The following is a 26,643-nucleotide window of genomic DNA, read 5'->3' as shown; positions in this document are numbered from 1 at the left end:
GTAGTCAATGGAACTCAAAATTAGGAATTAATCACAATTTGCAACAGGGACCAGATAACTAATACAAGTTTGTCATTTCAATCCAGCCTATTTAGACCTGAAAAAGGACTCCCGAGAACTGCCAATTTTAAGCAAGATAATTAAGTATAATCTTACTGTTACTTAAACTTGAATAGTAAGAGATAGTCAGGACCCATGGAATCAGTAGAGCACCTGCAAGTAGGAAGACAGCAAGAAACCACAAAACAAGCCAACAAAAACCCAGCCAAAGAAAACGAAGAAAGCTTTTAAGCAGATCACTGCAGCCACAATTAACAGCAGTAATTCATAAAAAAGTCAAATGTATAAACACATTGAATTTCTGCATCCAAGTCATTTACGTAAATTAGAAACAATAGAGGGTCAATACCAAGTTCTGAGGCACCTCACTCAGTACTTTAACGCTTAAATCTCTTCCACAGCCACCCTCTTGCTAGTGTGGTGCCAACAGTTTTATATTGTTCCAATAAACTTGAGCAGCCAAGCTTCACACCTCACCCTCCCCAGATCTTTCTTCTCACAGATAACCTCTCTCATATATTCTGACAATTTGTCGCATTTATCCCGTGGGTCTACCTGCTCCTCTCTCCCCGGAGGATTTCCATTTACCATTTCTCCTCTATTTTGTTTTTAACACCTGCTCATTGCCCTCACCTTCCAACATAGAACAGGAAGGAGGTTTATGATTAGGTCAAGTTTCATGTAAACGGAAGATTTTTTTTTTCCCTTTAAAAATTGACTTGCGAGTAATTTTACAGCAACCAATTATTCGCTTACTGAACGGTTTAACATTACTGTTTTTGTTGAGTTTTAATTCCAAAATGTCATGAAAGGAATCTGGTGTATTAGCCAGACTCATCGCATAAAGCTCAAAAATATACACCAGGGATTTAATTCCTGACCTTGGCTCAGGAGTTCGATGATGGGACAGGGATTGGTGTACTGGAATTCAGTGCTTACACGTGTTCATTTTGAGATTGCTGGAAGGTCCCGGGGTGGCACAGTGGTTAGCACTGCTGCCTCACATCTCCAAAGACCTGGGTTCCATTCCCAACTTGGGTCACTCTGCAAACTCCACACAGGCATTCTCCCTGTGTTTGCGTGGGTTTCCTCCGGGTGCTCCGGTTTCCTCCCACAGTCCAAAGATGTGCAGGTTCGGTGGATTGGCCATGCTAAATTAACCCTTAGTGCCCCAGGATGTGATAGGCTAGAGGGATTAGCGGGGGCAACTAAGCGGGGATAGGGCCTGGGTGGGATTGTTGTTGGTGCAAACTCAATGGGCTGAATGACCTCCTTCTGCACGGTAAGGTTTCTATGTCACAAACTGGGAAATAAAGCACTTGGACCTATTCTGTCTGCCACATGATGTTCACACCACGTATAGTTCAAGTGGTAACAGATGATGCAAAAACATGTCTCAAATCTGGTCAATCCTGGTAAACAGAATCAATTCCATCTTTCAACTTTCAGACCCAATCATCAATGCTTTTTGCTTTACCCTCAAAATCACCTTTGAGCACTTGGTCATATATTTAGCTTCATTTACTCTGGTTCTTCTGTTTTTTATTTGTTGTTTTTTCCTTATTTACATTCATTTACTTCATCCCAAAATTAGCCCAAATGCTAACAGTGACTAGTGAAGAGTTCAGACAATTGGACCCGTTTCAATTACGTTGCACTGTGGCAGTGAAGGAGGAAAATAGGGAATGTTTATCCCAGCTAGACAGCATGGCAAGAGAAAGAAGCGCGAGTGGAATGGGGAAATGAGAGAAATGCAGTTGGAAAGGTAGAGCGAGGTGAGAGATTTTTAACCAGTGTTTTGCAAGATTAAATTCTGTTACTTTTGATTGTTGCCTGAAAATTTCAAATCAGTGCCTTGATTGATTTACATCCATCATCCATATAAGGACCAAATACACCAGTTAGATGTAAATGACTGACATTCAGCAGCATTGAAAACAAAATGGAACTAGGAATTACTAAGACTTGCTAAGGGTTTGTGAAAAGAGAAAATAAAGGGGTAAGAGGAATCCTCTGTTCTGGAGAGAAGCTTCCCCCCCCCCCCCCCAATTATTACACGACAATTCATTTTTTTAAATTTCAATTAATTCATGAGTCATGGGCGTCGCTGGCTGGCCAGCATTTATTGCCTATGCCAGGCAGTTAAGAGTCAACCACATTGCTGTGACTCTGTGGAGTCACATGTAGGTCAGACCAGGTAAGGACAGCAGATTTCCTTCCCTGAAGGACATTCGTGAACCAGAGTTTTTCCGACAATCGACAATGGTTTCATGGTCATTATCTGTACATTCTTACTTCCAGATATTTTTTATTGAATTCAAATTCCACCATCTGCTGTGGCATGATTTGAACCTGGGTCCCCAGAACATTAGCTGAGTTTCTGGATTAATATTCTAGCAATAATACTACTAGGCCATGACCTCCTCTATTACATTATAAACTATGTTGTAAAAAATAGTCATTTCTTCTTTAAATGTGAATTTCGCATTGAAGTAATATATGGACATCATACAACATTCTATAGTTTAACACTATAAAAGTGAAGCATTCTTTCAGAGAACTGGACGTGAGCACCTTTTGATACCTGTAGAACAGTGCCAAAACCAGGAGGCTTCAAATATCAACCATATCAATGTCATAAGAATTTAAAGAATGTTACAGTGGGGAAGCATCTCGGGTATGGCAATCAGAACAAGGTTCAGATTAATAATGGACAAGAAGGAGGAGTAATCTAGAATTTAAAAAAGTAGAGGAGCACTAATTATTTAAAAGGAATAAATACAGTCCTGGTTATGATGTAGGAGTATTGCCATGTTAGGAGTTTAATGAAGTATTAAAGTATACCTCCAATGTAGCCTTCTGTACTGTAACCTGACTGTAAACCCGAACACCATCTTCAGGACAAACAGTCTTCAGCTCATCCTTGTTCAGAGAGAAGAGTTGCGCTCCTGAGAGCACTCCCAAACTGTTCACAGTACTGTTAACACAAAAACCAACAAGTTAAATTGGAATAATATGTTGTGTCCTTCAGTGTAATGCGAGAAGCTGCATGATCAGTGCTGTTGGAGGAAATTTTCTGGCTCTTCCTGCCGGGAGGATCTTCTGGTCCTGCCGACGGGGAACCCCTGCTGTGGTTTTCCTGGCAGCAGGGGGTGGAATCAATGGGAAATCCCATTGACAGCAGCAGGCTCCAGCCAGGGTGTACCAATGTTCCTATAGGTTTAATATAACATCTTTCATTTTGTATTCTATGCCTCTTTTTATAAGTCCATGATCCCATGTGCTTTGTTAACCTGTCCTGCCATCTTTGTATAAACACTCCCAAGTCTCACTCACCTTGTACTCCCTATAAAATTGTAACATTTAGCATGTATTGTTTCTCCCCAATCTTAGCAAAATGCATAACCTCACACTTTGCCATCCACACCCACTCCATAAGCCTTTTGTTGTCCTACTGAACTATATAACTATTTTCCTTGTTATTTGTTACACTTTGTGACATTGTCAAAGTCAAATTTTGAGATTGTGCCCCGTACCCAAGTTATGTATATCAAAAAAGCAGCATTCCTAGCAGTGAAAAAGGTGGTTGCCAGAACAGTGATCCAAACCAGTGGTTAGCACTGCTGCCTCACAGCGACAGGGACCCAGGTTCAATTCCCGGCTTGGGTAACTGTCTGTGTGGAGTCTGCACGTTCTCCCCATGTCTGCGTGGGTTTCCTCCCACAGTCCGGAAGACATGCTGATTAGGCACATTGTCCATGCTAAAATTCTCCCTCATGTACCCGAACAGGTGCCGGAGTGTGGCGACTAGGGGATTTTCACAGTAACTTCATTGCAGTGTTAATGTAAGCCTACTTGTGACTAATAAATAAACAAATGAAAACACAGAGAGGGGTGATATTAGAAAAACTGAGAATAACTAAAGTGGATAAGTCACCTGGTTTGGATGGAATGAATCCTAGGTTGAGGGAAGTAAAAGTAGAAATTGTGAAAGTGCTGGCCGCACCTTTGCAATGTCTTAACGTACAGGGATGGTGCCAGATGACAGGAGGATTGCAAATGTTACTCCCTTGCTCAAAACAAAGGATAAACCTAGCAATGCCAGCCAGTTTAATGTAGACCATGCTCAAACCCGAAAAGCAACTTTTTTCTGTCCCTTAGATACTTTTGCTGCTACTGTCCCTTTTGCCCCTATGCTTCAATTTTTTTAACTAGTCCGATATGTAGCACTTGAGCAAGACTGTCAAAACGTAGAAAGCCAGAAGGAGAAAGATAGGACACAGAAAGCAAGACTTCCTTAACTTAGTTTTTATTAACATAAGTACACATCACATACCATGGACTTCCAACAACACTCCTTCGGTCTCCTACTATATATGGGGAGCCCAGATGTGTCCTCAAGTAATAACCTTCACCTGAATACAATAAGACCCAATTGATATACAGTTAACAAAGTTCTCTTCCTTGGTGAACGTCAATGCTAAGTATTAATTTAGCACCTCAGTCATGGAATTGGCTTGACAGCTAGTGCACAAATCAAACACCTACAGCATGGGGTTCAATCCCCGCTCTGGCAGTGGTAGACTTGGGGCCAATCTCTGCGTCCTACCCGTAGTTAAAAAAAATCACAGCACTTTATGGTTGAGTGAATAATCACCAGAAATCTACATTCAGGTAGAGAACGCGAGAAGATGACAACCTCAGCCATGTCTTCAGCCTTCAGATTTCCATTTTGGTCCCGAATTAACCCCACCATTTCTCTGACAACTGTTTTACTGTTAATAAGCCTATGCCCTTGATTTCCCTTCTCTTATAGCCATTGCAATAAAATACATGCATAAGAACATATGCATTAGAAGCAGGAGTATGCTTTTTGGCTCCTCGAGCCTGCTCCAATATTCAATCAATCATGGTTGATCTGATTGCGGTCTCAACTCCATATTCTGCCTTCCCCTGATAATTTATGACTCCCTTGTTAGTTAAGAATCAATCTACCTTGGCCTTAAATATTCAATGACTCTGCCTCCACCGCTCTCTGGGGAAGAGAATTCCAAAGGTTCACAACCGAGAGCGAAATAAATTCTTCTCACCTCCACCTTAAATAAAAAATCCTTTACTTTTAAACGGTGCCCCTTAGTTCTAGTCTCTTCCACAGGGGGAAACATCTGATCAACTTCCACTCTGTCAAGTTCCCTCAGGATCTTGTATGTTTCAGTAAGATCACTTCTTATTCTTCTAAACTACTATGGAAACAGACTCAGCCTGTCCAATCTTTTCCCATAAGATTACTGGGATGCAGCCATAGTGAACTGTCTCTGAATTGTTTCTTTATATTCTTTCTTAAATAAGGAGACCAAACCCTTCAATGATATAGATGTGGTCTCACCAATGTCCTGTACAGCTGTAGCAAAACCTACTTGTAAATTCCTCTCCTCTTGCGATAAACTACAACATTCCATTTGCCTTCCTAACTATTTGCCGACTCTGTTTACTAACCTTTTCTGATGGTTGCACCAGAACACCCAGATCCCTCTGTACCACTGAGCTTTGTAATCTCTCTCCATTTAAATCATATATTGCATTTCTGCTCTAAGTGGACAGGTACACATTTTCCCACATTTATACCCACTCACTCAACCCATAGTTTAAAAAATTGTTCATGGGATGTGGGCTCCACTGGCTCAGCCAACATTTATTGTCAATCCCTAATTGCTCCAGCGAAGGTGGTGGTGTGCTGTCTTCTTAACCTGCCCTAGTCCACATGGTGCTGTTAGGAAGAGAGTTCCAGGATTTTGACCCAGCGACAGTGAAGGTTCCTTTGCAGACTCCTTATGTCATCTTCACACCTTATTTTTCTACCTATCTTTGGGTTATCAGCACATTTAGCAACCATATATTTGGTCCCTTCTTCCAAGTAATTGATAAAAATTGCAAATAGCTGAGGCCCTAGCACCAATCCCTGTGGCATTCGTGCACTGCTTGTTGGGATACTTTACTAAGTAGGACTATACAACCAATCTAATTTCTCTCAATAGGCAGTTTTCCACTCAATTTTAAATCTGGATCAACATACTGCAGCACTTATTATACCTACAAATGAACTAGTTCACCAGTTTTGTTTCATGGAGTTGGACATTCTCCGTGTCTGTGTGGGTTTCTTCCGGATGCTCCGGTTTCCTCCCACACTCCAAAGATGTGCAGGTTAGGTTGATTGGCCATTTTAAATTGCCCCCTAGTGTCAGGGGGATTAGTAGGGTAAGTATGTGGCGTTACGGGGATAGGGCCTGGGTGGGATTGTCGTCGGTGCAGGCTTGATGCACTGAATGACCTCCTCCTGCACTGTAGGGATTCTATGATTGATTCTATCTTTGTACTTCATTCATATTTGATTCTGATGTATACTTACACAGCATTAAATCCCTTAGACCGTAACCATTCTGCTACTTCTTCTGGGGATGAATCGTAGGAAATGCCAACTGTAGAACTGTTGCTTCGTAACACTTGGAATTTCTTCTGAGCACCACCACGTCCAATTGTAAGTCTATGTGCAAGCTCATCCTGAACTTCTTCCATATGAGATTTTCGTCCTATAATTAGAATTTCACAGAAAACACACGAGATAAATGTTCTGGGGCATTCTAAAAGCAACACAGCTATGAAAATGTTTCAAAACGCCAGCCTTAAAAAAAGGCAAAACAATGACACATCTTTGATTTCAATGATAATTAAAATAATTGTTTTGAAGTTCATCTGATTTCAGCCAAACTGTCTTTCACAATGAAATTTCAGTGACTTGTAGGGCACAGGTACATGGACCGAGGAGATTTTCAGCACTCACCTGAAGATCCGCTTACAAGTGTATATTCATTAGCAAAAAAAATCACTGCTTCTTTCAGTACCCAAAGCAGGTGCAATTTTTATATGTTGTCAGAAAGCAGTAGAGGAATAGTCTGGTTGCACATAACACTACTTAGAATATGATCCCATACATGTGGTACGTTTTTATGTTCCGCACAAGCTGCCGACCACACTAACTCATCTAATCACATCAGCGTATCCTTCTATTCCTTTATCCTTCATGTATTTATCTAGTTTTTCGTTAAATGCATCAATGATATTCGTCCCCCAAATTCCACATTTTAACCACACACTGGGCAAAGAAGTTTACCCTCAATTCCCTGATCCTCAGTCTGGGGCCTCCACTAGTGGAAACATCTTCTCAACATTTACCCAGGGAGGGATGGTAGCATAGTGGTAATGGCACTGGATTAGTAACCTCGAGTCCCTGGTTAATGCTCTGGGGAAATTGGATCAAATCCCACTACAGCAGCTGACGGAAGTTAAATTCAACTAATGAAGTCTGGAATTGAAAGCGAGTCTCAGTAATGGTGACCATGAAACTATTATCGGTTATCATAAAAAAACCATCTGGTTCACTACTGTCTTTAGGGAAGGAAATCTGACATTCTTACCTTGTGGGACATCCATGTGACTCCAGATCCACAGCAATGTGGCTGACTCTTAACTGCCCTCTAAAATGGCCCAGTAGGCTACTCAGTTCAAGGACAATTAGGGATGGATAACAAATGCTGGCCTTGCCAATGACACCCACATCCCATGAAAGAATAAACAAACAAACTCCTTTTAAACATCACCAAAAACTGGAGTTGATACTTCCTGATAAAAATTGCCAGAATAAATTCATAAAATATATAGTGTAAGGTGATCATAAATACAAAGAAATTACTAAGAAAAACGTGAATGGAAAATGTGGACTGAATTTTTACCTCTAACTGCACAAAAAAGCCAAAATGTCCTTAGTTTTCCATTTCAAAATACTAACGATCCAGAATCTGATTAATAGGGTTCAGCTTGAATAGGCTTATACCTTCTGCTATCTTGGATCACTCATTTTGGAAGATGCAGAATACACCAAAGAAATTTGGACGAGATTTAACAAGGGTGATAGTATTGTGGACGCACTTAAAAAGGAATAGTTCGGCCAATGTGTGGTCGGTGACAATGATGGCTGTGAAAGATGGACCATCAAGAATAAGCACATTTGAAATGACAGGACTCAGATGGATATCACATGTCTCATGGTCAGTCAAGTGGACAAACAAGTCGGTGCTCGAGAAAACTGGTGTCAAGAAGAATGATGCCAAGAAAGTTCACATATTTTGGACAAATGATGTGAACAGGAAGGGAGTAAGAGGGGTAATTGCAAGGCAAAACACCTGGAAAGTGTGCACAAGACCCAAGTTGGCATAGATGGATATCAGAATATGGGCTGGCCTCTCAATGGGACATGAATAAGAGTAGTGGAGAAAATAAATCAGTGAAAAAAGATCGTTCAAAGCACGGCCAACCCTCAGAAGGTGGGAATATGGAAGATGAGACAATAATCTAGAGCACGAGTTGAACCCCAACATGGCAGCTGAGAACTTTAAATTCAATCAATAGACAAAGAGCTAGCTTCAGCCATGAGAATAAAACTGGATTTTGTAAAAGCTCATTCCATTCACTAATGTCCTCAAGGATAGGAGATCTGCCATTCTTACTTGGTCTGGTCTCTACATAACTCCCAGACCCATAGAAATGCAACTGACTATTAACTATCCTCTGAAATGGCCTCGCAAACCACTCAGTCATGGGTAATTAGGGAAGGACAATAAGTGCTGGCCTTGCTAGCAACACACACATCCATGAATAAATGACAAACAATACAAGCCTGATTTAACAATAATTGCATCGAACCTCGACTCCACATACTTAAAATACCAGCCACTTTCTTTTAACCTTAAATTCTAAACATCAAAAAAGTCAGAAGCATTTTGTCTTGAGCATGCCAACCAAAAAGAGGAAAGTTACACTGTAGCCAGTCTCCTGAACAAAATAATCTAATTAAACTGTAACATGGGAAGAAACTTTAAATGACTATGAACAAAATTGTCAGTATTTTAACTTGGTGTAGTTATTGAGATTGATCTTGAAGTGATATTTGACGTTTAAATGAAAGAAAATGATTTTTAAATGCAATGTTTAATAAAATGGCTTTGTCTGAAACAAGCTCAAGGGCCTGTGACCACCTGATTAATAGAGCAATACCTCAATGGACAAGCAGATAGTATTAGATTTTCTGATCAATCAATGGTATAATGGTTGACAACCATTGCATTTTCATTAAATTTCACATTCAGAACTTCTTAATGACAAAAATTGTTTGTTTGACAAAACTAACGAAGACGGAACTGAACTTTGCTGCTCTCAACTTACGGTTGAGTAGTATGTGTCCGTCCCTCTGAACATCCTTTTGTGCACCAGTGCTCTCGATAGAACTGCTACTGTTCTGACGACTGACACTCCTAGAAGGTCCTTTAACTACACCACCTGAAAATGAGGATGTAGGGGAGGCTGAGATATGTGCTGGTGGGGGAGAAGGGGCAGGTGGTATTGGAACAGAAGATCTTGCAATGTAATCCATCTTCTGTTTCTGCAGATGAGAAGTATGTTTAAAATTATTACTTGCGCCCGAAGTGAAAAAGATAGCAAATACCTAAAATCAAAAAGCTGTAATGGGAAATGTCTTGGGTTGTAGGGCTCCAAAGGATGTGTTAGTCATCATCATGGTAGTTTGAATGAGAACCCAAAAGTACCATTCGGTGCATCTAAATATGGTTCAAATAATGAAGGGCAATGTTATCTTTTCTAGTTTGTTACACTAATCTGGAAAAGAGTGAGTCAATTCTATCATATTCTAGCATTTCTTTCAGCAATAAATTCATACAGATACCATGGGCAATTTAATAATTTGCTTCAACAAGCTTGAGAAGTAAAAAAGAAACCTCTAACTGAAGTATTTGCCATTAGCTGGAAACAAAAGATACCCTGGGTCAAGAACAAATTGTATTTATATTGAGCCTTTAACACAGTGGAATGTCCCAAGGCATTTCATAGGGGGTATTATCAAAAAACAAACCAACATTAGGACAAATGACCAAATGTCTGATGAAAAAGATAGACTTTAAAGGAATCTCTTAACGGAAGAGGAAAAAGTATATTTAAAGAAAAATCAAAACTTCCTACACTTAAAAGTAAACAACTCCAAGCAGAGGTTTTAGACATCACTGTACTTTTCAGTATTGCAATGTTTTACTGAGCCATTATAAGGGGAGCAATAGTTTAGAACTTGCTTAAACTAATGCACAGCAAGCATTGTATATCTAAGTGCCAAGTTTTAAATTTTAATAATAGTGTATACATTTTTCCATACATAGTTTAATGAAATCGCTGCATACTCTGAATGAGTGATGTTCAATATTTGATTGCTTGAGCTCAGAAAAATTCAGGTTTGGGGAGGGAGTCACCTTGTCTGCTCCTGGATTCTGAGGTTAGTTTTAGGGTAGTGGGCATTAGGAAGAATGTATGTTGCCAACAACGTTGTTTGGGATAGGTGCCGCTCACTATTGGCGGATGAGTTGCTGCACTGAAGTAACCTTGTGTTTTGAACTTCTTCATATCTTATCCGCTCTTGCTTTCTTGGGGCAGGGGTTTAATTACCACACACCAACCTTGCAAAGTTTGACTGAAGCAACAAGATGCTTAAATCCTTACAGATTACATTCTGTTCTCTTGCTGGAATTTTACCACCCGAGGCCAATGGAGAACGCTGTTCTGCGAGCCTCGCCTGCCCTGATCCAGGGCAGGCGTGCCAGGAAAACTCCAGCATCTGTGTGCATCACGTTGGAACTGTAACCCAGTGTCCCCAACATCTCAAAAAATAAACCAAGTCTGGATTCTACGATCGCGTTTGCCCTGCAACCATTGCCAGCAAGAACGGAGAATTTGGCGCTCAGCCAATACGCCATTCATTGCAGTGGGACTAGAGTCCCAGCCATGCAGAGATCAGAGAATTCCGGCCCAGAACACTGTTCAGACTTGCCTCAACTAGAATCCTAATAATGTGCTTCACAGGCCTTTTTAAAGTAGAATAATGGAAGGGCAAAGCAGTTAATCAACAGTGATTTAGCCATGTACCATTATATAAATAGGATTAAAGGAAGTTGATCACTGGCAGGAAGGTTTCGCATAAACACTTAACTTAAAATTTGCACAAATATTCAAACAGATTGGAGTTTTACCCTTCAGAACAATCTCATTCTCGAATGTCATGAGCACAAGCAAAACATACAAAGTACCTCAGATAGTTCTCCAAGTAATTGCTGTCAGCAGATGATTGAAGCCAATGAGAACCAAAACAAAAAGGCATGAAATGAAGATAAATGCATACACATAAGTAATGAGAAATGTCTTTGGCTCACACACCAGCAGTAAGGGTGGGGTAACTTCAAACAGAAATGTTTATTCACAAATGACTCATCCTCAAAATGCACAGTTAACTTTCAGACACATAGATAACACCAAGCTGCAACTCCAGTTTGGAAGCAAGTATCTAATGTACCTGGAGATTCATGTGCACTGTGAGAAGAAATGTGTAATGTAGTCAGGGTTGAAAGTGCAATCTGTTCTTACAATGCCACATCGTAATATAATTAAAATGTTCATCTTCAGCCAAGCTGCATGTCTGCTTAGCACCATACAGCTGCAGTCAGTCATTGCAGGCCACTTACAATTTATATAATGAGAGTAATGATCGTAGTAGTGAAACTATTCTACCAACATGGAAGAATTTGAATCAAATCTTTAGTTGATTTTTGTTCACGGGTTAATTGCTGGGTATTGGCAAGGGAATGAGTCGGGCAATACTACTGTATTTGAGAGAAGAAAATACAGAATATGGTATTTACAAGATTTGACTTGCATGAATGCTTTATTATCCCTCAGGGAAAGCAGTAGAGAAGACATTTCTTTTTAACATATTAATTAACTCAGGTTCTCCCACTTTATACCCTGTTGTTAACCAAAGCTATATTTTACAGGTCTGCCTCTCACCCCAATGACATCTGACTAGAGCTCAACAGGTTACAAAAATGTCTGCTAGCCATTAATAAATGGTACAGAGACATTACCTGGGACCATAATAGGTGGAATAGTTACGAATTGTGTAGACCATTAGGCGCATATGCGCTATCAGAGATTTACACAATGGATTGAAGTGCCAAAATTGCTTTGCCCCTAAATTTATAATTTAAGAGCCATTATCTATCTAAACTGCATTGTGTATTTAAATCAATTACCAGTGCCATACATGGCCCAAAGCCAAAATAACATTTTGAATCTAACTAACTTTCAGAAACCTTCCAAAAGGAGAAACGGTCAATGGTTCTTCTAACTCATTTGAGCACCTGATTTTGTTTTGTGGAAGTCACAAGCGGAAATCCAGTACATCACATTATGCTGGAATACACTTTTTCAAAGGGGATTGTTGAGCTGAGAACACTAAATTGAAATTTAAAGCACATCAGGCAATGTGCATCATGCACGTGGGACGTTTTCTTAAAAAAAACAAAGTAAAGAAATTACCAGTTAACCAGGGATATCACTCCAAATGCAACTTAAAATACTCAACACCAAGAATTTTGTTGAGTAGTCATTTGATACATCAGTGGAAGATTACTGAAACTGCATCAATGACAGTAACACACGACTGAGCAAGAGATTAAGTATGGCTTTTTTCAATTAGGCTTCGAACACCCTTGGCCTGCCTTCCTACTGCAGGTAAAAAATATAATCTTTATCAGTTCTTGTCTTTATACATTCAATTACACCAATCCAGTGGGCCAATGGGCGGCACAGTAGCACAGTGGTTAGCACTGCTGCTTCACAGCTCCAGGGACCTGGGTTCGATTCCCGGCTTGGGTCACTGTCTGTGTGGAGTTTGCACATTCTCTTCGTGTCTGCGTGGGTTTCCTCCGGGTGCTCCGGTTTCCTCCCACAGTCCAAAGATGTGCGGGTTAGGTTGATTGGCCATGCTAAAATTGCCCTTAGTGTCCTGGGATGCGTAGGTTAGAGGGATTAGTGGGTAAATATGTAGGGATATAGGGGAGGGTCTGGGTGGGATTGTGGTCGGTGCAGACTCGATGGGCCGAATGGCCTTTCTCTGTGCTGTAGGGTTTCTAAGATTTCTTTCTAAGAATGGGCTGACGAACGGCAGATGGAGTTTAATTTAGACAAATACGAGGTGATGCATTTTGGTAGACTGAACCAGGGCAGGACTTACTCAGTTAATGGGGAGAGTTACAGAACAAAGAGATTTAGGGGTACAGGTTCATAGCTCCTGGAAAGTGGAGTCACAGGTGGACAGAGTGGTGAAGGCGGCATTCAGCATGCTTGGCTTCATTGGTCAGAACATTGAATACAGGAGTTGGAATGTCTTGTTGAAGTTGTACAAGACATTGGTAAGGCCACTCTTAGAATACTATGTATAGTTCTGGTCACCCTATTATAGAAAGGATATTATTAAACTAGAAAGAGTGCAGAAAAGATTTACTAGGATGCTACCAGGACTTGATGGATTGAGTTACAAGGAGAGGCTGGATAGACTGGGACTTTTTTCTCTGGAGCGTAGGAGGCTGAGGGGTGATCTTACAGAGGTCTATAAAATAATGAGGGGCACAGATCACCTAGATAGTCAATATTTTTTCCCAAAGGTAGGGAAGTCTAAAACTAGAGGGCATAGGTTTAAGGTGAGCGGGGAGAGACACAAAAGTGTCCAGAGGGACAATTTTTTCACAGAGGGTGGTGAGTGTCTGGAATAAGCTACCAGAGGTAGTAGTAGAGGCGAGTACAATTTTGTCTTTTAAAAAGCATTTAGATAGTTACATGGGTACGATGGGTATAGAGGGATATGGGCCAAATGCGGGCAATTGGAGTTAGCTTAGGGGTTTTTAAAAAAAGGGCGGCATGGACAAGTTGAGCCGAAGGGCCTGTTTCCATGCTGTAAACCTCTATGACTCTAATCACCATTGCCACGGTCAAACAGGTGATTTATTCCAGGTTCCAATCTCCGCCACTAGACAGCTTACCTACAAAATGTTTCCTCCTCCTCCAATGGGATCCTATGACCAGATACCCAGAATTGGGGAAATTGAACAAAATATATTAGCCCACCCTTAGATGCCATGGAATACTGGAGCATTAGCCTGTTTTACCATCTTTGCTAACATTTATACATCAAAATTAAATATAAAAATAACTATATATAAAAATATATAACTGAGGCAAGCCAAAACTACATTTGCTAAGGAAATCAGGCCAAAGGCTACAGCTAAGAGTGTAACTTGAGAAGCCTCTATGGAATGCTTTTAGCTCGAAGACTATTAACGGATCAGATAAAAGTTGCTTAGGCTTGGGAAAACTCACTCACAGGGCAAATCATGGCCCTACCTTGAACAATTCAAATTCCTTCTTTGGCATCAACAGCTGCCGAGACAGTAGATAAAAACACAGTTAACCGGATTATTTGATCTGCTGGGGAAGAAAAAGATAAAGCTACACAATATAATCATTTACCTGAATGGTCTGACTATAAAGGCCTTCAGGCACTCCTTCACCAGGCTCATGTGGATCTCTCATTATATCCAGAATGTTGTTTGGCACATACCCTGACATTCCACTCTGGTTTTTCACTTTCCACCATTGCTTCTTGTCATCAATGATCTGTAGTAATATGACATCATTTTATTCCAGAAAACATAGCCCAGGATAGCACCATAATTCAAGCATTCACAGTTCAGTACTTTAAGTATTAAATATGCCTCACAATAGAGTGTAGACCCATGCACCATCAGGACATGACGTGTAACTTTTCAGCTCTCCGTAACAAACCACAAGGTGGATTTCTTTTCCACTTGTAGCTGAAGGGTTACAATTACTGGGAAGAATACAAGTTTAGCCATGCCAAGGAAGATTCTTCTCCATAGTACTCATGCTTACAGGATCCATTTTCCATTGCATCACTCCAGGCAAAAAACAAATACTCCAGTGCAAAAGCACTAATGATATTGTCTGCCCATAACAAATATGACTCTGAAATACTACCTTCCTGAAATCCAAAGCTAAACAAAAAAGCTGAAAAATACAGTGCACAGGGTTATTCTTACCTCCAGTAGATCATCTTTCATAACAGACAGTTCATTGCTGTTTCTTGCTACAAAATCATACTTCGATTTGGCAAGTCTTTTAGGCTCCACATTAACATGAGTTTCATAATTTCTTTCAAAAATGAAATGAGAAATATTACACAAATTGGAAAATATGGTTTCAGTCATAGTGACAACACACTGACAAAAGTACCATCAAGCAGTAGAGCATTAACTGACTTTAGCGAAAAGACATTTTGATGGTTATAATTTGTGCAGAGCTGATGTGAGGAACATACAGTTTAATCCAATTCAATTCAAATCCTGCTTTCATTTTGAAAAGTGACAAATGCAAAATATTTAAATGATTAAGCATTAATCGCTTGGAGAAATAGCTATTGAAATATAAAATCATATGACAATGTTGAAGACACCTCAAAATCTGTTCATTCAGTTCACATCGCTATTAATTTGTTCTCAGTGTGGAAAACATTTTGTCAAAGAGCTAATTGGGCAAGCAACACCCACTGCATCCTTGATATTACATCCTTAAAATGAGACACCAGCTTTTAATTTGTGATGAGGGTGAAATGGGAAAAGGTGGTCCTTCAAGCTCATTTGTTGTACAAATTTTACAATCAATACCAGTTATGGACTATCCCATCCCTGTAACCCTCGGAGTTCTAAATGGGATAACTCCCACCTACAACAGTCACAGTCATACCTTCAGGACTTTCACCCCAACATGCCTACTACTGAGCAGCTTCATACAAATCAAACAGTGCATTTCATTAAATATTTAACTATCTAGCACCATGTAAAATGTCAATAATAGGACTTTATTGGGCTGGGTGTTAAAGCTGCTTCAATTTAACAAGATATGAATGCAGAATTATTTAGAACCTTTTAAATTTAAAGCGACCCATGCAAAATTGTTTTCAAAAAATGGCAAAGTAATAGAAAGAAATCTCAAGCTGCACCTGTGCAGCAAACTAGTAATAAAGCAAATATAATTACATTTGGGGTGTCACCTAAATATGTAGGTATTCAAAGATTAAGAATTTATGGAAGATCATGTAACAAGCACACCTGATCAAGTTTGCGAACACTTCTACTGTACAGGTACTAAATTGAAATTAAGTTTTTAAATTCAATGGAACACAAAAGGAAAACTGATTGCCAAACAAATTGATAGAAATTCAATGCCACTGCTCCAGTGTTTAATTTGCCAGGGATTGTTAGCATTCAGGCCACTACAAAAATGAAAATATTTAAGTTAAATTCAAGCCCTTTTTTTGCCAAATGTGCATCTGCTAAATTACAGAGTACTATGGAAAGCAGTTTTGACTTTGTCTGAAATACACACAGAATCAGCAGAAATCAGGAGAATCTTAAGCAGCAGCATAGGGGAATAATTCAGGTTAGAGAACGGAGCAGATGAGATTAAAAAGCTAAATGTGTATGCTGGATAGACAAAGCAAGCCGTTATTCAAAACAAGTGAGCTGAAGGATTTGAAAATGTAAATTATTAAATTTCTAATTCTATTGCAAGAGAAAAAAAGCTCCATAACAAAAGTTGATTTGTTGTACGCCAAACAGTTAGTAAGATACAGCATTACGTGCATCTATTTGCCATGCCTTCGAACGGCAATCCAAGACTTGATTAATGAAACAAAATGCCATTAATGCATTGTTACTGAACCTCACTACGTTTTACCTTAAGCATGGATTTAAATAAATCTTGTTCAGCATTTGCTGTAGTTCCTCTTTGCAACTCCTGTACTCCAAGTTCCTAACCCACTTGCTCCATTTGCAAATGGATCAGTCTGGGAGTCAGAATGGCGGGTTTGGTTTACTGGTCTTGCAAATGTAGAAGGGGGCTTGTTTGAAAGACTTAGCAATGGGCTCCTTGCAGACCAGGAACCATGGCACATAATAGGAGGCAGCTTATGCCTTCAAATTGACAGATTAGAAAAAGAGGATTTAACATTAGAATCAACTTGCGGGAGATTGCAGGGAACTTCGAATGTTGGAATTTCTCTCAATTTTCCACTGAAATAAATTCAATTTCTGACATTTTTAGAAGTGATCAGGAAATTTATCTGACAGTCGTATGTGAAATAAGTTTCTTTTTAAATTGCGAAGTGGCTATGTTTAGTGTTGAAAGCTTAGGTGAAACATACGTTACCAGCTTTGCTGGGAAAATGTTCCTCCTGATCGCGGTGTCAAAAAAATCCAACATGAGATTGTCAAGATTGAGATTGAAGCAGCTTATTTCAAATGCAAAACATTGCAGTGATATTAATTATATTATCACTACTCTGTTTAGTCTTTTGTGGGGTGTGGACATTTATTACCCATCCCTCATAGGCCATTTCAGAGGACATACAAGAGTCAACCACATTTTGGTGGATCTAGAATCACATGGAGGTCAGATCAGGTAAAGACAGCCGATTTCCTTCCCGAAAGGGCTTTAGTGAACCAGATGGCTATTTTGCGACAATGGTTTCATGGTCATTAGTAGACTATTAATTCAAATTTACCATCTGCCATGATGGGATTCAAACCTGGGTCCCCAGAACATTATCCTGGGTCTCTGGATTACTAGTGTCCTCACCATATCACGCCACCGTCTCCCCAATGGTACACGACCGCCATTACACAACAAGTTTCTCCCCACCACCCCCCTCCCGCTTCTCAATCCCTTTTTAAATTCTTTTCTCTACTCAATTTAAAGGGATGCATTAGGCTGTGTGTTCCACAGACTGGATGGGCTCTGTTGTTTTACATCATTGTCCTGCGTAAGTCTACATTGTGGCAGTCAATGGGGTCTTTGATGCACAAAACAGACTGGCAGATGTGGTGATATAAACAGGGCCTAGTTTTAAGGCTGATAAAATTGGATATCCTAAATTAAAGAATTGGGCACATTGAAATCAAACACAGTCAAACCTCAGGCAGGCCAATTGTACAAATACACAAATGTGTCTGGGCCTGAACCATCAACCACCCATCAAAGGTCGTTACACTCTACTTGAGACTTAACAGGAGATCATGGCACCTCATTGAAATGCATCGGTCTATTGTTAGAAGCCCAGATCGGGCCAGACTTTCTGTCACCAAGAGATCCTGTAGAATAAACCTTACCTGATAACAAGTTCAACAACATGGAGATGGACACCTGGGGGCGGACCCTGGTGTCCTGTCAGGCAGACATCAAGAAACCTGGGGGGCGGACCCTGGTGTCCTGTCAGGCAGACATCAAGAAACCCACTGGGTATTGGAACCCCCTCCTGGGACCTCATTGGCCGGAAGCCAGAGAAGTTTCTGGAAAGGCAAGCAGGCTGGGGATAAAGGGACACACTCAGAGGCACACTGCAGCGAAGACTCGACAGGGGAGACGGCCGTGACCATTCGGAAGACTGACCAGAAAGAAGGAAGGAAGGAAGAAGCGGCCATCGAGACTCACCTTCGTGACGACAGACCAGAGGGACTCAGAGAATTGGGCCTGCAGTTTAACCAAACCACCTTTACGGGTAGTATACTTGAATCTGGGGTATCCTCTTGTTTTATGTGGGTAATTTAAGGGTTAATAGTGTTATTATTAATAAATTTGTTGAACCTTTACTTGTGTTTGTCCTTTGTCCACCTTGCAAATAAGGGCACCGGGGTAAAACCTTAGAGTAAGTAAACTGGTTGAAAGTATCTGAGAATTAACAGGTACAACACAGATTTCCAGCCAGGTTGTTTGACAGAATCTGAAGTAGGAAACCCAGGCATTTTTTTCCCCCTTTTTTAGGCTGAGACACTAATTTTATTCACTTCACCATTTCCCCAACTCATGCATTCCAAATAATCATGATCCAAGCAAGCTATCAACATTTCCCGGGCGTCATCCACTGACAACATTCAAAAAGGTACAGAACCCATGGCCCAAAAGCAGGTTGGACAGCTGAAGTCTCTAATCTAATACTATTTCTCTGCATTTTATTTCCTATTTCTCCTTTTCAAATTTTCTTTTAAATATTATTGTCTGACTATATAGAGTAAAGCATTCTGTGAAATTGAAGGGGGGGGGAAGCTCAGAAATTACAATTTGAGGTGGATAAAATAGATAATTGGATGGAGTGACAACAGGTAGAATTTAATGCAGTCAAACATTAAGCACCAACATGGCTTAGGCTGGAGACTTGAGTTTTATATTTGATTCAATATTTATCACATCTAACTAATTGCAGAGCAGTAATCACAAAGCCCACAGAATGTTGTATTCTAGTGTTTTGGGTATGCCGTACATGTCAGAGAAAGTTAGTGCAAACATTCTGACGAGACCATACCTTCAGTACTGCATATAGATATAGTCACTAAGACACAAGGGAGGATTGCAAATGTTACAGTCCTGTTCAAAACAAAAGGAGTGGGACAAAGCAGGCAACTAAGGCCAGTCAGCCCAAAGTCCATGGCGGGGAACTCTTAACTAACAAAATTAATTGGTATTTACAAATAATAAAACCAGCACAAATTTGTTAAAGGCAAATTTGACTAACTTGACCAAGTCATTTGAACTAATGCAGGGGGTTGATGGGAGGGGTGTGGTTGATGTTTTGCATATGGACTTGAAAAGCACTACATAGTAGACCTATTAGCAAAACTGAAGCCCTCGAGATTGAAAGGACAATGGTAGTATGGATATAAAATTGCCAAAGTGACGGAAAGCACATGGTCATGGTGAATGGTTGTTTGTTTTTCCAACTGGAGGAAGAATACAATGGTGTTCACCAGGGGTCGGTATTATGACCGCTGATCTTTATGATATATTAATGACTTGGATATATAACGTATAGTTTCCAAATTTTACAGGTGATGTGAAAAGTAACAAATAATGGGGCAGATATTAGCAAACTTTAAGAGGGCATAGACACATGGAAGATAAAATTTAAATCAGAGAAGTGAGCAGTAATACTGCCCGTCTCGTCCTTCCTACCACAATGTATGAACTAAATGGTACCATTTTTTTTCCAGCAAACAAAGTCCTGGAAGTATTTGTATGCAAAGATCTGAAGTGGCAAGACAAGTTCAGAAGACTGCTTAAAAAGCATATGGCACAATTGGTTTATAATTAGAGGAATATTTTACAAAACGAAGCTACACTAAATCTTTTCAGTCCTTAACTGGGATGGTATGTTCAATTCTAGGCAGATTTTTCTAAGGATATCAAAGCCTTGGAGAGGGTGGAAATAAGTTTAATAGAATGATACCAGGGTTGAGGAACTGCTCTCCTTAGAGCAGAGAAAATTAAAATGAGATTTAATAAAGCTCTTCTAAATCATTAAGTGTATTGATAGAAGGTGGTAGAAGTTTTATCATAGAATCATAGAAACCCTACAGTGCAGAAGGAGGCCATTCGGCCCATCGAGTCTGCACCGACCACAATCCCACCCAGGCCCTACCCCCACATATTTACCCGCTAATCCCTCTAACCTACACATCCCAGGACTCTAAGGGGCAATTTTTAACCTGGCCAATCAACCTAACCCGCACATCTTTGGACGGTGGGAGGAAACCGGAGCACCCGGAGGAAACCCACGCAGACACGAGGAGAATGTGCAAACTCCACACAGACAGTGACCCAAGCTGGGAATCGAACCCGGGACCCTGGAGCTGTGAAGCAGCAATGCTAACCACTGTGCTACCGTGCCGCCCATCAGTGACAGGTTGGTAAGCAGAGGACACAGATTTAAAATGACTGGCAAAAGAACCCGAGATTAAGTGATTTTTGAAAGCAAGTTGTTGTAGAACACACTGCCTGAAGGGGTGGTGGAAGCAAATTCACTTGTAGCATTCAAAAAAAGTTAAATGGGAAAAACATTACAGGGCAATGGGAAAAGAGTCGGGGATTAAGTGAGCAGCTCTGCCAATGAGTACCACAGGCACGTTGGCTAAATGGTTTCCTTGTGTTCTCTATCATTCTATGATTCAAACACTGGAAGCAATGAGTCAGAAGGCTGATTCCTCATGTTAAATAACTATGAAAAATTGGCAAAACTTGTGTTTTTTTAGGCTGAAAAGAAGTCCCCGAGGAGGAATATCATGCAGATACCCAATGTAGCTAAGGAAATGGCAAATTCAGGAAATTTCTTCAAGTTAAACTGTAAGAAGACATGGATTGAAACTAGCAACGGATACATTGCTGACTGACACCAAAAAGTTCTACTTCATGCCGTGCGGCTAACGTACAGAATAAAATATTGGAGGGGCAAGTTTTGGGATATTTTAAGAAATAATGACGCCATATTGTGAAACTTTAGTACCTTTATCCATATAGAAAGATAAGCTGGATAGCCTAACCTTACCTTTAACAGCTTTGTGATTTTGTCTTTACTGGTTAAGTGAGACTGCCAATTTGTGACTTCTGTAAGAAATGCCAGGAAGTCCTAGATTTTTATCAAGAGTTTTCAGCTATACAAAGAGATATCCCTGCAGTATGACAAACCTGTGTTCTACTCTACTTTCAGAGCAACTACAGACTCACAAGCCAACAGGTAGGACCGTCTGAGTAAATAGCTTTTTTTTTAAGATACTGGGTCCACTTTTGCCACTCTTCTACGTTAGCATTTATGCTGACCCAGTCTGAAATCTTCTTGGTTCCAGCATGTTGAATATCCCTGTGTAGTTTAAAAGACTTGGCATTGCATGGCATAATGCGTATACTCACTGCGCTAACTTGACAACCCAGACTATTTGCCAACAGCTAAGAGTCCACTGGATTGAAAAGGAAGTTGCAGAAAAATTGCAGTTATATCCATTAAACGCTGATTCAAAAACAAATTGATAACATTTAGTTGCTTCTTCAGTTATTAAACACCAAATGCCCTGGTCATACACTAAATACAGTTTAAAAGAGTGATTATATTGCATGGGTTCAACATGTCAACACAAACCTTGGTGGAAACAGTTAACAAGACTGGTTTTCACTCAAATATGCACAGAGCAGATGACAAAATGTACTTCATAACATAATATGCCATCACTACTTACAATATTGCAGTGGAGCAGCCGTGTTAAAAACTTTCTCTCAATTCTTAGCTTGTCTCAAGACTTTAACTCCCTTAAAATTAGGAAATTGTATAAGGCAACAAAAATTTACCACTCTCTCCAATTCTTGCCTTTACATTTGGCTGTCTCAGCTCTTTGCATCTTCCGCTTATCCATTTCTGCATCTCACATAGCCTTAAATTCAAAATCTCTATTCAGATAATTGGGTGGCATGGTGGCAGTGGTTAGTACTGCTGCATCACAGCACCAGGAACCCCAGGTTTGCACACTCTGTGCAGAGTCTACACGTTCTCGCAGTGTCTGCATGGGTTTCTTCCTGGTGTTCCGTTTTCCTCCCATAGTCTGAAAGACTGGTTAGGTGCACTGGCCATGCTAAATTCTCCCTCAGTGTATCCAAACAGACGCCGGAGTGTGGCAACCAAGGGATTTTCACAGTAACTTCATTGCAGTGTTAATGTAAGCCTACTTCCGACACTAATAAATAAACTTTAAAAACTTAGGCCAATCAGGAACCAAACTAGTAAAATCAAACCAACCAAATTGTCAGTCAGTTTAAATAAACTGAACTCCACTTGCATTAAAGTAACAGTGATTGGAGAGCATATTTACATCACAAAGCAACCTTTATGTCAATGAGAAGTCATGTGAGCTTCATACTGAATCTAAATAAGCAACAGGTAAAAGAACTAGGTGTTCTGTAAATCAGATGTTGAGGCACAACCTGATGTGAAAACAAAGCAGATAGAGACAACCCCCTCCCCCCTCCTTGCTCAGATATGAAGCTGCTTTCACACTAATTTCAGCACCAGTGCTAAGCACAACCACTTTGCACAGGCAGTATGGTTGCAATGATAATGCAGCTTAAATAAAGCATATAGAAGGGGGGGTAGGATTGGAAATTGAAAGTAGCAGATTACAGCTCTTCATTGGTAAATAGGTTTGTTTTTAGTCTATGAGCAGGAAGCTAGCATAAAGCATTTTTTTTTTTAAATTGTGAAGAACATGCACTGCATTCAACGTGTATATTTAACACAATGAAAATTTTCTTGGAAAATTGAGGTAGGGTTAGATGCCCAAATCTAATTTTTGATATCACAGGAAAGAAAGATCTTAAAACATTTGTGGCACACGCTTAATGTATCACACACAGAAACATAAACAGCGCTCTTTAAAGGAGTTCTGGTTAATGTAGCAGCATAACTGATAACTGCATCACTTCAATCCAATGCTGTTATATATCAAGCTATACAATAAGGAGGATCAGGTTTTAAATCACAGCAGTTTAAAAGATTCTTGAGCAAATTGGCAGAAATGAAAAGGACAAGAAATACTCATGCATATAGTTTCTTTTTTAAAAACAAAGTCAAGACAACTCTCCACAGTGCAATACACATATTCTATCAACTGTTACCTAGCTACATGCCGGCTACTACTTCTCTTAAAGGAAGAATCAGCCGTCCCTTGTTGCAGAAGAGATCGCCTCTTGTAATTAGAGTTTCTGAATGCATACCCGTCAGCTGGAAGATGATCCTGTGAAATGGCTTGCTGAAAGACAGAAAGCATTGACAGACAAGAATCAGATATTGAAATGATTTCACTTTATTAGAAACAGATAACCTTAATAACCAAGGACTAACTAAGTAGCAGAATGTAACCTTTGGTAATGAAGAATTTACAGTGGAAGTCAACAAAACCAGATTTAGAGTCAGACTGACTGACATCTTTAAAATCAATTCACTGCTGCTGCAAATTAATGCCTATCTGGTCTCATTATAAATTATGTACAAAATTATTTACCACAAGGGCTGCTGCAAGAAGTGAATGAAGTTGCCCTATATTTCAAGTTGGCACATAAAATACAAATTTTAAATTAGAGCTGCTGGTTAAACTTTTGCTGAAATGGTGATAGGGTGCAACCCAAAATTGAAAGTGGTCCTTCCCCTGGTTAACAGAGCTAAAAGCTGTTTCTTTACAGGTAATATTGCAAGTATCAATTCATTTTCACTCACTAGCCAAGAGCGCAGAAAATCATTTATGAAAAAAAATGAGACAATGAACCTTCAATAATGTAACAACCGGTCATATTTCCCATATTTTGAAAATATGTAGAGTTTTTTTTTCACAGTTTCTCTACCCTTATTTGAAAAGATTTTTGAACCTCCATATCAGTTCAGTAACTGGATATGGAAGCGGATTTGTCTAAATTTTCAAAAAGAACAAGCTTCTGTTTTAGTACAAGCCGGATTAAAAGGCAACAGCATCCCCTACTGGTAATAGTGTTTTACTATTTGAGCAATCTAACAGTTACAACATTGTTTCCATAAATGGTTAACAGATTACCTACTTTCCAGAATTATAACTTTAAAGCAAGTTACCTGTCCATTCTCATTTATATTCTATAATTTCTTAATTGCTAGTACACCTTAATTCTGTTGCATCTTTTATTATAGTTCAGTATTGTACTCAATTCACATGGGGGTACTTGATATTCAGAAATATTGATTACCTATACAGCTCTCCAATTCGGGTTAGTTCACAATGCAGTGTTCAAAGTCTTAGGCAAGTTGAAAGGTTAAAAGCACATCTAATCTATTCTTCAACTTCAATAACTTCAGCAAATATTCATATTCTTAAAAATATCAGCATTCACAATACACGTTGTATGATTTGTATTTGTACTAGAATATGTAACTGCCAGAATAAACCAAATTGTATCCAATATTTCCCACGAGCCCCAACATGGTGTTAAAACTTCTGAAAATGTGTATAAAATATCCTTAGGCTTGTGATAACTGGCACAGGAAGTTATATCTTGAGAAAGGTTTTGTAGACATATGGTGTTTTTCACAATTCCAGGACCTCCCAAAGTACTTTATAAAAGAAGACGTACTTTTGAAGTCTAGCCACTGTGGTAATGTAGAAAACAAGATTGTCAACTTGTGAAAGACAATGTCAATAAACAGCGATGAGAGAAATGACCTGATAACTAGCTTCAAGGAAGCAGGTTAAGGACTAAATGTTAGCCACTGAGAGAACCCAACTGTTCTTCTTTGAATAGTGCTATGGAGCCTCTGTTTAACATCTCATTCAAAAGGGAGCACCCCAATCGTGCAGGACTCCCTCTGTAAAGTATAAGCCAGGATTGTGTTAAGTTTCTAATTCACAGGCAAGAATGTTAACATTCCCAAACCTTTTATCACTATATCAGACAAGCACAAGTATGAGGTTCCTGTAAGCCGATGCTTAAACTATTATTCTTCTACCAGTTTAGTTGTTGAAAGGTCCATTCAAATATTCTGGCCCTCTGAGCCTGCTCTGCCAATTATGATCAAAGCTGATCATCCAACTCAATAGCCTGAAACCACCTTCCCCCCCCCCCCCCCCCCGCATAACCTTTGATTCCCTTCACCCCAAGAGCCAGATCTAACTCCTTCTTGAAAACATACAATGTTTTGGCATCAACTGCTTTCTGTGGTAGAAAATTTTACAGGCTCACCACTCTCAGTGAAGAAATTTCTCCTAATCTCAGTCCTAAAAGGTTTACCCCATATCCTTAGGCTATAACCCTGGTCCTGGACAACCCCACTATTGGGAACATCCATCCTGCATATACCCTGTCTAGCTTTGATAGAATTTTACAGGTTTCTATGAAATCTCCCCCTTTCTAAACTCAAGGTTATAATCTGAATCTGTTTATCATCTCCTCATAAGTCAGTCTTTCCATCCCAGGCATCAGTCTGGTAAACCTTTGCTGCACTCCCTCTATAGCAAGAACATCTTTTTCTCAGATGAGACGACCAAAATTGCATGCAATATTCTGTGTGTGGCCTCACTAAGACCTTCTCTTAATGCAGCAAGATATCCCTGCCCCTGTACTCAAATCAATTTACACAGGTAACAAGTTAATGTTCCTCGTGCAGACCGATTAGTGGAGGAGGATATCCAATTTAGAGGATCGGATGCATATACTTCTAGTCAATGATACTTTCAACTCTAAGGCCTGTCAACACACTCAGTTAAATGAGAAACTAGAGTTGAACTTGCACTAGAATTTGTCTCAATTTCTGTATTGTCGCCAGCCACTTATGATGCATAATAAAAGGGGAAAATCGTGTCTGATGTGATATGCAAAAAGGGATTCTTATACTACGATGGGCAACAGCAATCTCACCAACATTTGGACCAATAGAAATAGAAAACTCATCTATTTCCTACAAAACACATCTTAATTAAATACATTTGAAAGAAATTACTTCATGTTGAAATTACATGACATACTGTTTTAAATGATATGCTAATCATTGAGCTTCTCATTTTTAAAAATAAATTTACAATTGCAGATACAAAACATGTCCTTAATAATGCACAATTATCTTTTGAAGCCTACAGTTCCTGGTAGCGTATTCTTTTAATCTATATTGAATTTTGGCATTGCAAAAGCAGGGTGGTTCCTAGATTACTAAAGAACAACAAAGGGGGCGATCTT

At 39.7% G+C, this 26,643-nt stretch overlaps 1 protein-coding gene across 24 annotated transcripts in view; it reads right to left on the bottom strand.

The window, feature by feature from the left end:
- eps8a (EGFR pathway substrate 8a, signaling adaptor) overlaps positions 1-26,643 on the bottom strand; it is a 169,980-nt gene that overhangs the window by 3,775 nt on the left and 139,562 nt on the right. For 8 of the 24 annotated variants that reach the window (XM_078235352.1, XM_078235357.1, XM_078235342.1 and 5 more), the window contains 7 exons: positions 23,569-23,702; positions 15,123-15,234; positions 14,533-14,679; positions 14,407-14,442; positions 9,337-9,553; positions 6,467-6,647; positions 2,905-3,037 (listed from right to left, as the gene is read on the bottom strand). In XM_078235352.1, the coding sequence (XP_078091478.1) occupies positions 2,905-3,037; positions 6,467-6,647; positions 9,337-9,553; positions 14,407-14,442; positions 14,533-14,679; positions 15,123-15,234; positions 23,569-23,702 (960 nt within the window). The remainder of the gene's footprint in view (positions 1-2,904; positions 3,038-6,466; positions 6,648-9,336; positions 9,554-14,406; positions 14,443-14,532; positions 14,680-15,122; positions 15,235-23,568; positions 23,703-26,643) is intronic. The other 16 variants (XM_078235354.1, XM_078235358.1, XM_078235345.1 and 13 more) reach the window with 5 other exon arrangements.

The sequence above is a fragment of the Mustelus asterias genome, chromosome 19 (assembly GCF_964213995.1).
Source record: "Mustelus asterias chromosome 19, sMusAst1.hap1.1, whole genome shotgun sequence".
NCBI lineage: Eukaryota > Metazoa > Chordata > Chondrichthyes > Carcharhiniformes > Triakidae > Mustelus > Mustelus asterias.
This window is presented reverse-complemented; position numbering and strand designations above follow the sequence as displayed.